Raw genomic sequence first — 16,927 nt, forward strand, 5'->3', positions numbered from 1 at the left:
ATGCCCGTCGGCCTTAGATTGAGGATTGATTTCCAATTTGCTTACAGACGGGCATAAAAAGGCTCGCGTGCTTTGCATTAAGTTGTTAAATGACAATGCATGGTATTTTGCAAATGTCGTCACTTGTGACGGAATTTAAATTCATTTTATGAGTCAAAACGAAAACACCAAAATAAGTTTGGAACTACAAAGTCTGGCAAATGACTATGCATTGTATATGAAATGTAATGTATGCCATTTCTTTTACAAATGTGTAGACGTATCTGTTACTGCGAAATTATTTTAACAAGGCAAAATATCTTCGAAAACTAAACAAATACTTTCGAAACAGGTTTCTGGTTGCTGCATGGAAACGCGTCATCGCACAAGGCGTCTATAAAGTGCACGACTTTCTGAAGCAGAAAAAGTGGTTCACCCAACCTCAGTATTCACCTGACATTTCACCTCATGACTTCTTTTTATTTCCAAAGCTAAAAATACGTTTCAGGTCGAAAATTTGTTTCTATAACTTGCATCTATAACAAAAATGACTACGAAATTGCCTTCAAAGATTGAATCCGCAGATTGCAAGACAAATTTGTACAAGGATTGATAAAAAAAGTTCTCGGTCCGATGTACTTCTGGTAGTCAGAAAACCCAATTAATTGTCTTACTTTTCAATATAATCGCCCTCTACATCAATGCACTTTGCCCACCTGTGCTCAAACTTGTTTAACCCTTCAAAATAGAACTCCCTATTTCGGTCCTCAAAGAACTCATTGACCGCTTCCATGACACATTCATTGCTTCCAAAACGTGTACCACGAAGCTTGGTTTCCAGTTTCAGAAACAGGTAGAAGTCAGAGGGGGCCAAGTCCGGAGAATATGGGGGACGAGGAAGAAGTTCAAAACCGCGATCAGTTGCAGCAGCCATCGCAACTTTGTATGTCTGAGCTGGCGTATTGTCGTGTAGGAGCAGAACGCCTTGTGTCAGTTTGCCCCTCCTTTTACGTGCAATTTCTTGTCGCAGACGTCTCAATTCGTCTGCATAATACGTACCGTTAATGGTACAAGATAGTCAATCATGATTATCCCCTGACTATTCCAAAAAATTAATACCACATTCTTCCCTGCTGATGGCACCCTCTTGAATATATTCGGAGGAGGTGAGCCAGGGTGCTTCCGCTGCTTGCTCTGTTTTTTTGGATTCTGGATCGAAGTGATGGACCCATGCTTCATCATGAGTTACGATCCGGTAGATACAATCAGGTTCATCCTCCTAGCGAGACAAAAGATATCTTGAAATGTCATGCCTGGTCCGTTTCTGGTCGTCAGTCAACTGTCTGAGGACCCACCTAGCGGAAACCTTTGACAATAGATAAATACAGAATCCCTAAAGAAAGCCCAACACGGCAAAATTGAAAATGTTGCAGGCTCGGTCTGACTGAGCCTGCCCATGGACGGCACTGGAAAGTGCAAGTTACAGTCCACGCCCCCTAGCACCGGCTCAAGCAGAATTCAACATTTAACATGAACTGGTAAAATTAAGAATTTTGAAACATCCGCAGATGTGTTCATATGGCGGTTATCATGGAACCTTCAATGTGACACGGTAGTGCCATTCCATGAAAAGCGGCATATGGTCCCCAAGTAAAAAAATGCGTGTGCCCAAAACGAAAAAACAATGGGCGGTTATTTGTGCCGTGTGGCGGCTGTAAAAAGTCTCCCCGTACATTTAATCAATGATGTTATATTTTCGATCCTTGAAGATCGTTCAGCACGACATTATTGTTGTGCTTGTAGTATTTTTAGTTTCAACTTTTCGGCATTTTCTAGTTGGGTGGTTCCAATATTCCTACTTGAATAATGTTGAATCAGCCTTAGGATATGTTGCCTGCTTTTTAAATTTGTCTTTTGACGTCTTATCTGTGATACGCAGGCTTCATAACCTCTGATCCCCTTTCAAAATTCCATTTTATTTAGTTCCGCCCATTGTTTTCTCGTTTAGGGCACACGCTTTTTATTACTTGGGGACCATACGCCGCTTTTCATGAAATGGCACGGTAGTGTCACATTGAAGGTTCCATGATAACCGCCGTATGAACACATCTGCGGATGTTTCTAAATTCAAAATTTTACTATTTCATGTTTAAATGTTGAATTCTGCTTAAGCCGGTGCTAGGGGGCGTGGACGGTAACTTGCACTTTCCAGTACCGTCCATGAACAGGCTCAATCAAACCGAGCCTGCAACATTTTCAATTTTGCCGTGTTGGGCTTTCTTTAGGGATTCTGTATTTATCTATTTTATGATCACATCCGTGTTATTTGTGCCGTGTGGCGGCTGTAAAAAGTCTCCCCGTACATTTAATCAATGATGTTATATTTTCGATCCTTGAAGATCGTTCAGCACGACATTATTGTTGTGCTTGTAGTATTTTTAGTTTCAACTTTTCGGCATTTTCTAGTTGGGTGGTTCCAATATTCCTACTTGAATAATGTTGAATCACCCTTAGGATATGTTGCCTGCTTTTTAAATTTGTCTTTTGACGTCTTATCTGTGATACGCAGGCTTCATAACCTCTGATCCCCTTTCAAAATTCCATTTTATTTAGTTCCGCCCATTGTTTTCTCGTTTAGGGCACACGCTTTTTATTACTTGGGGACCATACGCCGCTTTTCATGAAATGGCACGGTAGTGTCACATTGAAGGTTCCATGATAACCGCCGTATGAACACATCTGCGGATGTTTCTAAATTCAAAATTTTACTATTTCATGTTTAAATGTTGAATTCTGCTTAAGCCGGTGCTAGGGGGCGTGGACGGTAACTTGCACTTTCCAGTACCGTCCATGAACAGGCTCAATCAAACCGAGCCTGCAACATTTTCAATTTTGCCGTGTTGGGCTTTCTTTAGGGATTCTGTATTTATCTATTTTATGATCACATCCGTGTTATTTGTGCCGTGTGGCGGCTGTAAAAAGTCTCCCCGTACATTTAATCAATGATGTTATATTTTCGATCCTTGAAGATCGTTCACACGACATTATTGTTGTGCTTGTAGTATTTTTAGTTTCAACTTTTCGGCATTTTCTAGTTGGGTGGTTCCAATATTCCTACTTGAATAATGTTGAATCACCCTTAGGATATGTTGCCTGCTTTTTAAATTTGTCTTTTGACGTCTTATCTGTGATACGCAGGCTTCATAACCTCTGATCCCCTTTCAAAATTCCATTTTATTTAGTTCCGCCCATTGTTTTCTCGTTTAGGGCACACGCTTTTTATTACTTGGGGACCATACGCCGCTTTTCATGAAATGGCACGGTAGTGTCACATTGAAGGTTCCATGATAACCGCCGTATGAACACATCTGCGGATGTTTCTAAATTCAAAATTTTACTATCTCATGTTTAAATGTTGAATTCTGCTTAAGCCGGTGCTAGGGGGCGTGGACGGTAACTTGCACTTTCCAGTACCGTCCATGAACAGGCTCAATCAAACCGAGCCTGCAACATTTTCAATTTTGCCGTGTTGGGCTTTCTTTAGGGATTCTGTATTTATCTATTTCAAGTGTTTCCTAGAAATGTGCAGCTATTGTCGAAAATGAGACCAATGACACTCTAGTAGCATTATATCACATATACCGTTATATCCCAAATGTAATGTATTCAGCAGTTTTATAGTGTAATTATGTACGTAATATCCTGAGGTCATTATACATTGTTGAGTACAATACAGAACTGAAAATATATTGGACGTGTTTACAGCTGTCAAAACTATATTGAACGAGGCGCTAGCCAAGTCTGATATAGGTTAAGCGTCTGTGTACGAGTCCAACATAATTAGTATTGTTCTCACGTTAACAACAATCTAAAATGACCTCTCTATTTCATACCACTATTTTTGACTTTTGGACTTTAACTGCCATAAGGATTGGATATCGATTTTTGACTCTAAAATTAGATGGAGTATGATATATATTTGATACAGATATTTTGAACACGATGGGGTGCGATACGGATTTAATATGAACTTTTTGTACTCCTTTTCTTGAAATGAAAACGGGGCTATATGGGGTGCGACATGGATTTGGTTTAGAAATTTTGCACTCTGTAAATCACAAGGGGGCTAAATTGATAAGGATATTGATATTGAATCCAATAATGATTTCTAATGGAAAACCACGTGGTGCAAACGACAAACGTACATTGGTTATATTTTATAAAGTGAAAAATAAATGGGGTTAACATAACACAAATATTTATATATCCTGTTTTTTGATTTCTATAATCCAAAATTCCTCTTACAAGTATTGATAACATAACAGCGCAGAGCTTTGTTCTACATAAATAAGTGAACTCGTGTATCAGAATGTACACATATATATTTTAACATATCAAAAATAACATATATTTGTTTAAAAAATAACAAAGAATTGAATATTGATTGTCTTAACATCAAAGAAAAAAAACACTGTGCATATATTGTAAAACAGTTTTACTTCCGCTTTATAAATATAATTGCCCTGTGAATAGTGCATAGTGAATAGGATAGTTTTTGTTTGAACTGAAAAAACTGAAAAAAAAAAAGATTGTTTGAATTGTTTATTTTGATAATGTGTGGATGAATGATGTTAACAATTATATCAGCGCTGATGAGCTTCCAGATGGTTTTAAAAAGACCAGTTTAAGTCAACTCTAGTTTAGTCTAGTTTCAACACAAGCCATATCCATTGCAAGCTTATAACTGAATCGTATAATACCATACGCGAATGATGGCGACTAAAATTCATTTGACAGTGTGCTTGTTCGTTATTATTCTAACAATGTTGATAAGCACGTTAGATGGCTTTTCTAGAAAAAATGATAATCATTTTGGTCGGAATAAAGGAGGAAGACGCTGGGGATTATATGACTCTTCCAGTGATGAAACGGAGTCTGAAAGTACAGATGAAAGTTCTGATAGCGAAGTGACAGATGAAAATTTTGATAGCGAAGTGACAGATGAAAGTTCTGATAGCGAACAGAAACATGATTGGAGGGGTCGACCGGGATATCATTCTCCATGGGGACCAAGGTACCCGTCATTCTATAGATTCCGGGAATGGTATAAGAAATGGAGGGAGGATAACCGAAACAAGACAACAGTGGCGAGAACAATGATGACGACGACGACGTCAAAGACAGTGGTCCGTCCGCTGTAAGAACCCGATAAGGTATAAGTGAAAATAGTTTTCTTTAAACCGATATCTTTTACTATATTGCTTTGCTGAATAAATATCCAATTCAATATTAATGTTGTTGGGGTAAATGTATTAAAATTAAGTGTACACTCTGAATGGATTGTATCAACTTATTTTGACCTTACGGGAGCAAATTCATATATACCTAAATATTTGCACGGCAACTGAAAAAGATATACTTTTCAAAAAAAAATGTCCAAATTACCAAACTTCCTTCATTTACTTATATTATAAAAACGAGATAAAATTACCCATGTATACAAAAGTAAACATAAATTATCACTATTTTATTTATTTATGAACAGCTTTAAATTTTACATTTCAGGAAAAGACAAACAGTGAAAAAATGAACTGATGTAGACTCTTCATGACGCCAAGAAAAAGTTATTTTTCATGTGGATAATCTAGCGTTTCTTTTCATTCAAACAAAAAGTGAAAACTGGTTGGACTTTTGTTCTACCAATATGATTTTAGTGACATTATTGATATTCATTTCTCTCAGAGATGAGCGGGTTGAGAATAGTATTCACAAAATTGTCTTTGTAAATTTGATTGTAATAATAAGATATGTTTAAAATGCTTGCATACCAGGTATTTGTTAGTCTTCTTGGTTTGTTTGTTTTTCACTTAAATATATGCATACCAGAATTGATTTTCGTTTTTTTATATTCTTGTTTGATACGTATTTATGTAATCTATATGCTGAGGGGCGTCCGTTGCCGAGTGGTTACGGTTTCTGACTTTAATCCATTTGCTTCACAGCTGTGGGTTCGAAATTTCGCTAAGGCTTTCGATTCTTTCATGTGAAGAAACTATCTGAGCTAGCTTACTTTCCGTCGGTTGTTCTACTCAGGTGGTGAGGTCATATCGCCAGTAAAGCTAGAAAGTCAATATATGACCTTAGATTAAAACAAAATAAAACACATATTATAGTTTCAACGTCAATTAATATTTCGATATTTAAATGTGGAAGATTAGTTAAATATATATATTGTACATATTAAATACTAAAAGTTTAGATTTTGTGCATTCAAAATGCCAACTTTTAAGGAAAATCGCAGGAAACCCATATTTTGCTCACATATTACGTTCAAGACATTTTTTACCTGTTTATGTTTTTAATGTTTTTTTTTGTTTGTTTTTTTTCTTTCTAATAATACAATAGCTTAAACATTACAAGAAGATGTTAATCTTAAATTGAAGATGACAAACACATTTGCTTTACATATTTTTCATTCATATCCGTTTATATAAGAACAAAAGAGATAGGATTGTAAAATGAAACTGGCTGTCTTAAATTAGTAATTTTCCGTCCCCATAATTTTGATTTTGATTGAATTAACTTCAACTATTGCTGGTCATAGACCATGTAGACAATAATGTTAACTTCATTGAAGCAAATATATCATCAATGATGATGACGATAATGAATACGATGGTGGTGATGATGATGATGATGATGATGACGACGGTGATGATGATGATGATGATATTATTGTGTGTGAGGATAAAAGAAGAAATTGGATGATTCAAAATTAAATTCAATGGTAAAAAACCTAAATGCTGAAAATATCTACATTTTTATGATTGTGAACTTTAATTTAGACATGTGTAAACAGTGTACACGATTTTTTTTCAAAATCAAATAAAATGAAAACGCACGTTACAAAAACTATTATCTGAATTGTATAAACAGTATGTGATCTAACTGACACATATTTAAAAGTTGCAGAAATAACGATGTTGTTACTAAAATTCGATTTAATGATTTAAGGTAAGCACCAATGACATGTGCTTAGCTGAACATCGATAACTTGCTTTTGGTTAAACACCGATTTGATCACGGATTACAGTATTTAGTTAAATACCGACTAAACATCGACGATTTGTTTTTAGAGCAATATCGATGATATATTTTAGTTAAACACCAATGACTTGATTTATGAAATTTTGTAACTAAGGCGAGAATGAAAAACAGAAACTATTAATTAACGACATATATATAAGTTATCTGATTAAAAACAATGTAATGATGAATAAAAGATATATTAAATACAACTCAATTTTATTGACAAACAGTCTCATCAACATACCTAATACCGTCTACCATTCACCGCGAAAGAACTTGCTATCCTTAAAAAAAGAAATAATGAAGAAATGTGAGGCTTATGAAAAACAAATACAAAATTTGATAATCGCGGCTTGAATCCTTTTTTAGTTCATAGACATCTCTTTCGTAATTTCGTAATTGCTCAAGCGTCTAAGCACCGGTATCACGTGATATTCACATAGGCATGACCAAGTCTACTGGTTTGATGTATATTTTTAAAAATTGTCCGAGAAAAAGCACTGAAATTTTGTAAAAATCTAAAATAAAGATCCTTAGAGTATATATTTATGGTAAAAGAATTACTAAAATTCCCAATAAGGGACCTTAATACTGAAGATCTTAGTTCCTTAAACTATTCATGACCATTAACATCATTCTCAACTATACACATCGTGAACATATGTATTTTAATTGTAAGTATGTCGCTATTTCTACATATAATTAACTATATGTGACACTTAATTTGCTAAATGTGTTTGAGGAGATGTCCCGCTTTGAATTTGGAACAGTTTGAGGGATTTCAATATTAAGATACAAACTTGAAGCCAGGTCAGACAACACGATCATGAATCGATTGTTAATCGCAATATGTTTACAACAAACGCTCTTTGAGAACGTAAACTGGTGTTTGCTTTATTATTGTCAAAAAGCATGGATGGGATATTAATTATAAAATTCATTGTTTAACTCTTCTGCAACCGCACCTCGTAAGTCAATTTTAAGGCCCTAAATACTATTTTTATGTCAGGCTTTAATAATAATAATGCGTGTTTTTTCTACAATGACTTCACCAACTTTAAAGTGTCATGATTAAAAGGGAAATAATCGTTTCAGTTTCTAATCAATTAACAAAGTAAGATTTATTTTTCTTTGAAAAGAAAGAATGTAGAGAAGAACAGACTTATGACGTGTTTGTATTATACGGACATCTGATAACGGTATTAGGTTTTCTTTTTGAGGAAGAATTTAGTTGGCTATTTAGGAAAAAAATGTCTTGACAGACTCGCAGTTTATAACATAAAAATACAAACGATTTACGCGCCTCTAAATGCTATCAATTCTTTTTGGGCATATCAAAACATTCACATTCGAAGTGTTCTTTTGGTTTAAATAAAGAATTAATTTTAGTTCGATTGTGTAGGAAGCTATTAGCTTAACGAAACACTTTCGAATCCGTTCCTGGAACCAACCAGTACTGAGCAATGTGTGTAAAGTTTCTTCTACAAGGAAACAACGACTTGCCCCTGACAGGGTTTGAACCCATGCGGCTAGCGATCTTTTATTAAAGTAAATGGTCTTTAATAGATGTGTGTAATACAATAAATTATTACGTTGACAGTATTTAGTATCAGACATAATAATGAACCACGAAATAATTATTTATGTATGTAATTAATATATGCGTCGATATTACATAAATTCATATTGCAGATAATAAAATGCAGATTGTAATCTCTACACTGATTTGGAAAGATCACTGCGTAGGAGATTGGATTCTTGTAAGGTTAAGTTATATCATAAATGGTAAATTGTAATATCCTTTTAAAAGTTCTTATGAATAAAATAAATGCAAACTTGTACCAGGACTACTGCATTGTGGGTAAAAATAATTCATAAAACAACGCTTATAATAAAAACAAAAGTCTCTTAAAGTTTAAACTTTATTGATGCGATTTTAAGCAAGAAATGGAGAAATAAAGAAAGTTACTTGTGCGTTTTTATAGATTTAACAACATTTTATAACCAGCATATATCTTATATGTGTACAAAATTCATCAATGAATTAAATAACGATGTTACAACAATTTTTTGCTTAATCAAATATCAAATGTCTAGATTTGTCGTCAGTCTACAGTATTACACTTTTTCTTTGATCGACATATTTTTTGGAATATAGCTATTCGTCATCATCTGTGCCAAGATTAACACAGGCTGCAATAAACTTTGGCGCTTGCTGATAAAATTCTTCTAATTCAATGGCCCCACTTTCTAAAGTAAAAAGAAATATATGTATATTTTATAATACGCATAAACTATTTCAATTCATTTGAAACTTTGATTTGTTCTGCTGATATCCAACAGTGTTAAACAATAAACAATTTTATTTATGAATTTTAAACAGTTATGTTAATTTTAATGTTGACGAAAAGGTGTAAATACTTTATTCTATAAGCAATAATATATATTTTCTTTAATAAGGTTTGGTTAAGACACAAGATAAAATTAATAAAACAACATATCTGACATTCATAAAACAATAACATTGTTTATAATATGTATTGTGAAGGTTTCATGTTGCATTCAAATAAAAATAACATTATAGTTTACAAACCGTTTTCATCAAGGTCAAGGAAAAGACTGAGCGCCATTTCGTTATCACCGAATATAGCATGCATTTCTCCAAGAATAATTTCGTCATTTTTATCAACGTCATACGTGATAAAGTTGCATGGATCAACTTTGAGTGAGACATTGTAAAGTTGCTGATCATTCTGTAATGTAGGTAAATTATTTATATGAAATTAGAAACTTTAGACATTAATATAATTATAAGCTTAATCAAGTTTAATGTGCGTGCGTTCGTGCGCGCGCGCGCGCGTGTGTGTGTTCACAGCAAACTTACAACATACAAAACAAAGTTTGATCAATATGATATTATATGATTATTCCTGTGAATAGTAAGATTCAATTTACAAACTTCCAGATGAGAAGGGGCTAGTATTGAATATTTCACGTAAATTATATGGATTGATAGTGTCTCACGCAAACTTAATAGATTAATATTTTTGTTCATTTTGCAGTAATTGAATATTTAAAAAAATAACAAAATTTTCATTGAAAAGTCTTAAGGTGGGCCGCTAAATGTTAGTGTAACTATTTATCGAAAAGATACTGATTTAAGAAAGATGACAGTTCATTTAAAAAAGGTCAAACAGAATATCAGGTTTTTAGAAAATGATAGTTTCTTTCCCCAATTATGTGCCTTACTTTGTAACTAGTATTTCATCTCTATTATTTTATCAACAAATGCAACTTAACTAATATCATTAGTCATGCGATGTAAAACAGAAAAAAAGATAAATAAACAAAAATAACAACAACGAACATATATTGTAATGATATCACATTAAAACACTTACCACATCGTCACTTCTTTTGAAACGCCATGTTGCTGACGCACCAACTCCCCAGTTCCCATTTGCATCAACATTTCCAGTAACCGATGTCTCCCAGTTATCTCCCGTCCTAGTCCATGTTCCTGAACCGCTGGGGGCGCCATTATTGTTAATACGTACATTTGTTCTAACTTCGCTCCTAGCAGTAGATCCACGACGTCTGCTCCACCAGGCATTAGTGGACATACAACAAACCGCCAACATCACCGTCACGATTAGTATTACCCTCTACAATAACATGATCAGTCATGTAATTGTAATTGTCAGTACTGTTATATCATAATAAACAGGGATTTTAAAGGAAAAAGTAATGTTTAACGATTGTCACTTTATGCGCATATCAAGATATGCCAATATGCAGTCATTATCGTAAAGAAATATACGCAGGACCGTAATGAGCAAAAAAGTATAATTGGCGTTCAAAGAGAAAACTCTGATTGCAATCGTTACAATTAAGCTAACCATCGGTTTCATTAACCCTTAACCTGCTAACTTTATACAATGGATTTGTCCCGTTTTGAATTTGGAAATGTTCATTATGTTTGGTGATATCAAGACGAAAATTAAAAAATGGTTAAAGCAGCATGCCTCCAGACACATGGTAATTTTCATGAAAATTTTGAAAATGTATTAAAAAGTAAATATTGTGAAGTGAACAAAGAAAATGATTTTCACATTTCAAACAGCACTTAAAATCCATCTAAATTACCAAACATATATCAAAATATGCCCAAAATAGCCCTTACTGCGTTAGTAATGTGGTGTAAAGTACAGCAAAAACGGTAATTTATCGCATATAACATGGAAATTATTACTTTTATCTTGAATATTTTTATTTTTTTAAAATCTCAATTCTTTTTCATAAAGTTTGATTTTCTTGAAATATTTAGGCTCATCTGGAGACATGCAGCTTCAACAGACAGATATATGTATTTATAATCGTATGGATAACAGTGTAGAGCCTGATCAGACTGCACGGATTTGTAGGCTGATCAGGCTTTATACTGGTCACAAAGGTTAACACTTCCAGTTCAAGCAGAGTTAGGCTTACACAATTATATCACGTTATTATATATTTAAATTTAATTATTATGATATGCTAATCAAAACTGTTGTTAAACATATTTTGAAAATAAAGAAAAGTTTTCTTACCATGACTTGTCTTTTCTGTTCAGGATCAACGGCACATAAATGGAAGATATTGCTGAAAGATGAAGAACAAAGCAGCATCGCCCTATTTATAGTAATGCTTTACGGGGAAGATTGCGTGATCATGGGCCGCATTGTTGACAAACAATGGCATGGCATGTAACTATGTACCCAAATGCAGACCATTGTTCCCTTTTTTTGTACTTGATTACGTCATCTTAAGGCTGCACCATTTAATGTTTGTTAAATATCGCTTGTTAAAAATGAACTGAACAAGTTCAATTTGTAAAATAAAAAAAAACGTTTTTAACCCACGGTAGATAAAAATGAATATGATGGTTAATCTAATTGGTACTATGTAGGTTACGATAATATATGATTTAACTATTGTCCCTTGTGGTTGAGGGATTTCCTTTACGCGTTGCGGCATTCGATTTGCAGCCACCGTTTAACATCGCGTGGTCGTAAGTGGTAACTAAATGGGTTCGAATGGCGGAACTCTATGCATCTCTTAGCTCCAGCAGGTGAAGTGGTTTTGACCTCTAGTGTTTTTAAAGCGTGTAACACCCGAGGTTAACAAAAATTATCTTTACTGTTTCAGCGCCATATGACGCTGAAACCATGAAATAAAAGAAACTTTTTAATTTCCAAAAAGGAACTGAAAGATAATTAATTTGTATGATTTTAACTGTGAAACATGATTGACATCACGACTTGAATAATTCGCCTCCCTTGAAATTTTACTTAAATGTGATTTTGAACGTTAAATAAAATGCAACAATGTTTAGTGAAGATATATATTCAAAAATTATAGAAATTAAAATAAACGGGCAAAGAACCAAAAATTATATGTTTGTTAGACAGCAATTTGTTCCTATATAATACAGGCATTATTGCTTCATAGAAAATGCAAATTTGTGTTGGTAACTCACAGATACCCATCTTTATGACCGAGAGATCAAATATTTCACTGTAGTTCTTTTAACGTTCGACTAAACTGGCGTTCACATGTAGTGTATGCATGCAATGACACCTGTATGCAGGTTAAGATACATGTACTTCCTGATAGAGAAGTGGAAAATTTAGCATCGTCGGACAGCGTGATCAAGTGCGAAATGTACTGGACAAAATAAGTTCAATGCATTTAAAACTTAATATTAATTATATGTACTATATTCTGTACATAAATACAAAAAAAAACACACACACACATATAACCATCTTGTTTGAAAATATTGACAATTGAAGAATAACTTTTGTTTTAAAAATATGTTTTCATGATCTGAAGAAAAGTTTTGCTCGTTAAATAGTTTTTTAGGTGAAAAGTACTAATAAAGAACCATAGTTTTTAATAACTAAAAATGCTTTTATAATTATTATTTTTTTTTTTTTTTTGGGGGGGGGGGGGGGGGGGGGGGTTTAACGTCACACCGACACAGTATAAATAATATGGCGACGTTCCAGCTTTACTGGTGGTGGATTACCTCATTTGCCCTTCCCTGCATTATTTCAGACACAAAAGGGCACCTGAGTAGAACAACCGACGTTCCGGAAGCTAACTGGATAGCTTCCTCACATGAAAGAATCCAAAATCCCCGTCAGGATTCGAACCCATAGCGGTGAGGGGCACGCGGTTTGAAGTCAACGACCTTAACCACTCGGCCACGGACGCCCCTTTTCATAATTAAATAGAGGATATTGAATGAGTGTTCAATACTGAATTCATTGAACGCGTTGAATAAATTTGATATAATGCGAGTCTCTGTTTAAATCAGTAATGAGCCTACAAATATACTATTTATCACATATCCAGAATAAGACTGTTTGTAGTGAAAAAGTATTTTTTTTCATTGACGCGCCTGTAGTATAACTTTAACATTTAGCGCGTCTTTACACTGTCTATCTATAACGCAAATGACGTCACGTTGAAATATATGCACGGCCGTGCAATACCATCTATTCTAACACGACCCGCATGTTTCCATATTGAACATAGAAGAACCGAAAGTGTGTATTATTATGCTATAAAATCACTGTTTGACGTTCTGTATTTAGATATGTGACATAATCGTTATACACGTGACGTAACCACTAAAAATGTGACGCGCTGAAAATAAGTACGGAAACAAATCAAGTGCAGTTTTTCTAATTATCATGTACGGCAGCATTTATTTGTTGATGTCGTGTTAGAATTGAAATAATATATCCAAATCGTTGATAACATTACTGTTTGTCGTTCGGGTGCGCATCATTATATCACTCGGGCTACGCCCTCGTGATATAATTCCCCGCATCCGAACTCCAAACAGTGATGTTATTGAGCAATAAAATCACAGTTTGGGATATATTATTTCTTAATTTTATACGGCCGTGCAATACCATTTTTACGGAGTCGCTAATGTGGCACGGGTATATGTTAATTTATTTTTATTTAGAATAAATAGATCTAGGACTTTAAGGCTAAATACTTCTGAAATGTTCGAGATCCTATATAATTCCTTTATTAACTTTATTAAAAAGGCCAAGGCACTTTTAATAAAGATGAGTAGCCATCAAGTACGTTCAGTTGTTTTGTTGTTGTTATTGTTGGTTTTTTTTGTGTGTTTTGTTCTTTGTTTTTGTTGTTTTTTGTTGTTGTTGTTTTACGGGAGGGTTGTTGATGTTGTTGCATTTTTGTGTATGTGTTGTTTTTTTATTATTTTTTTATTATTTTTATTTATTGTTTTTTTTTGTTAACATCAGGAAGTAGCGTGATGGAGTACAACACATTGTATACAGTCAGCCTAGGTCAAAATATGGTCAGGTTTGCAACATTCCTTTTCTATTTATAAGTAAAAGAAGCTAGGTTAGTAGTTCAGAAGTACAAACTAACTACAAATGTCACGATGACAATTTAGTTAGTGTTCCTGATCAAACAACCAATACATAAAGTCTTCCGGGTTACATGTTAGCAATCTAAAATTTAAAAAATGAGCAATCGAGTTTGTCCTCTTACATAACGCATTTTATATTTTCAGTTCTTACAACATTTTCTTTTCATATAATGCTAAAATAATATCTTACATAAACTTCCACTTCCGTATATCAGTTTATAAAATTCATATGAAAATCGGCGCCAATAAGTAAGCAGTGTCATGAAGTAATCCTAAGTATACAACTCATTCAAATGTTTTACAAATGTGCAATGTTTTACCACAACAGACTACTGTCATACTAAGATCTTATTCCTAAATCAAATAGTTATATAATCAAATCACAATTTATCTATAGTTATACAAAATAAAATTAATTATAGCTTTCTTCGAACAAAAATTTTAAATGATAAGGCCATAACGGCCATAGTTTAAAGTAATTTAGTAATAGAAGATTTTTCTTCATGGAACATGTTTAATAATTCTATACATACGGAACCTTTTTTAACTAACTTCTTGACGCACATCATAACTTTATGTATGAAATTAGTTGAATTATATTTATTTAGATTACATTCAGTATTATTTTAATTAGTATTTTATTTTTGTATTTTATGCATGCCTTTTTTAACATTAATTTAGCAAACAACTGTCCATTAACATAATAAAAATATTGGTTAAACAAGCCCATTTGTGCCCTTTATGTCTCATTCATATGTGAATTAAAGTTTATTCAAAGTAAATGTAGGTTTCAATGTAAAATGTCCAATGTAAATTCATTTTGAAAAATTTAAATTTTATTTAAAGCTATGTGCCATGATAAATGACTATACTTTTTGCTAAAGTTGTCGTTTTGTGCAGTATTTACTTTTCAATATCAAAACCCAGTGATTTATTGTTTATAATTTAATAATAATTATCACAAAAAATATAGCTACAAGTGAACAAAAATGTGTTTGATAAAAAGGCATTTTTATGTTCTTTCGATTTGTGTTATGGATGTAAAATACATTACTATGGTTAAAAAAAATAAAAAAACAACATTTTCAGAAACAAGAAAAAGTATTAAAATGGTTGACACGTGGGAAGTACAGAATGTTACAAAGGTCAACCAAAATTTCCTTTAACGACATTTTCTTTACATGTACTGACCTGAAACAAAACTACATTATCAAAGTAGGCGCAGCAATAATACTATCTTAACAGCCGGGTACATTTTTGTCTCTCTTTACAAAATACTGCATTACTGCATGAATTTTGTATTGTTCATTTCTGATTTTATCTGATTTAAAAACAAGACCATTCTATTTCTATCTTCAACCAATAACTAGTCGTTTGTCCTTTTTTTCTGTACCTGTTCAGGAAGTAAAGTTCCATCTAACACGATATTCTTGTCCTTTTTCTGTGACATACCAGTACGTTAGTTTACAAATATACATTTTAATTCAAGCATCCAGTCGATCCTATACAAGTACAAACACTTATTTACGTATAAGTGAGAATAGCTACCCTGAAGAAAAATATGAATAATCATGAAAGAAAATGAAATGAATTTTAAGTACATACAAATGCACACTGAATACAACATAAAAATGCCATAAGTTATTTATGAAAACGTAAAATAAACCTAATAGTTTATGCAAATGTGCAAACATTTCGCAACAATCATTGTCAACGTCAAACTGTTTTTTACATGGATCTCCATACTTTGTATTTGCCCTCCCAGCGTTAGGATTTTAGTCGTTGTACTTTTGGATTAGAAAAACTAGTTTGGTCATAGGATTTCAATACACTTTGCACATTCAAAGTTTCACAATACTCACACTTTTCAATGCAGAATTAAGAAAAAGAACAAAATTTAATAAGTAGAAAAATTATCCTTAATCATCAACATGCTCTTAATAATTTTTATAAAAAATAAAACTGTTTTTCCACACTCAGATGTTCCGTCTACACAACTGACTCATGTGTCATGTCACCTGGTGCAGGGGCGACTTGTATCAAATTAGTCTTCACTGTCAAGGGCGAGGCTGGTTCTCCGGTAGCTAGATTAGGTTCGTCGTTATTTAACACTCTGCTCTGCTGCGAAATAAAAAATGCAATATATAATGCATATATATGTGATTTTTTTAGATAAAACTTTTAACATGATAAATACCATGTTGAAAAGACGATTTAATACATGGAAGCAAAAGCAGTACATATTCTGACTCTCTAATTTTATATGTTTCGTTTCCGTGTATTTTTGTATTTTTTTGCTGTAAGGAATCTCTTCAAATAATCAGTTTTGTAAAAACAACATAGCAATTGAATGTCGATATATTTAAACAGTTATAATTGTTTTATATATTTAAACAAACA

The 16,927-nt window shown here is 33.3% G+C and overlaps 2 protein-coding genes across 2 annotated transcripts in view; both read right to left on the reverse strand.

Annotated features, from left to right (window-relative positions):
• Positions 1-8,976: 8,976 nt before the first annotated feature.
• On the reverse strand, positions 8,977-11,815 carry LOC132737229 (uncharacterized). Its single transcript, XM_060724490.1, has 4 exons — positions 11,658-11,815; positions 10,470-10,733; positions 9,662-9,821; positions 8,977-9,318 (listed from the first exon to the last, which is right to left on the reverse strand). The coding sequence occupies exons 1-4, from the start codon at positions 11,733-11,735 to the stop codon at positions 9,227-9,229; spliced, it is 594 nt and encodes a 197-aa protein (XP_060580473.1). The 5' UTR covers positions 11,736-11,815; the 3' UTR covers positions 8,977-9,226.
• A 3,647-nt stretch (positions 11,816-15,462) lies between these two features.
• The window catches only part of LOC132737237 (protocadherin Fat 4-like), a 32,422-nt gene continuing 30,957 nt past the window's right edge, over positions 15,463-16,927 (reverse strand). The window contains exon 45 of the mRNA XM_060724498.1: positions 15,463-16,648. Within this exon, the coding sequence (XP_060580481.1) occupies positions 16,517-16,648 (132 nt within the window). The 3' untranslated portion in view covers positions 15,463-16,516. The remainder of the gene's footprint in view (positions 16,649-16,927) is intronic.

Source organism: Ruditapes philippinarum, unplaced genomic scaffold, assembly GCF_026571515.1.
Source record: "Ruditapes philippinarum isolate M1 unplaced genomic scaffold, ASM2657151v2 ctg2989_1_1_1_1, whole genome shotgun sequence".
NCBI classification, from domain to species: domain Eukaryota; kingdom Metazoa; phylum Mollusca; class Bivalvia; order Venerida; family Veneridae; genus Ruditapes; species Ruditapes philippinarum.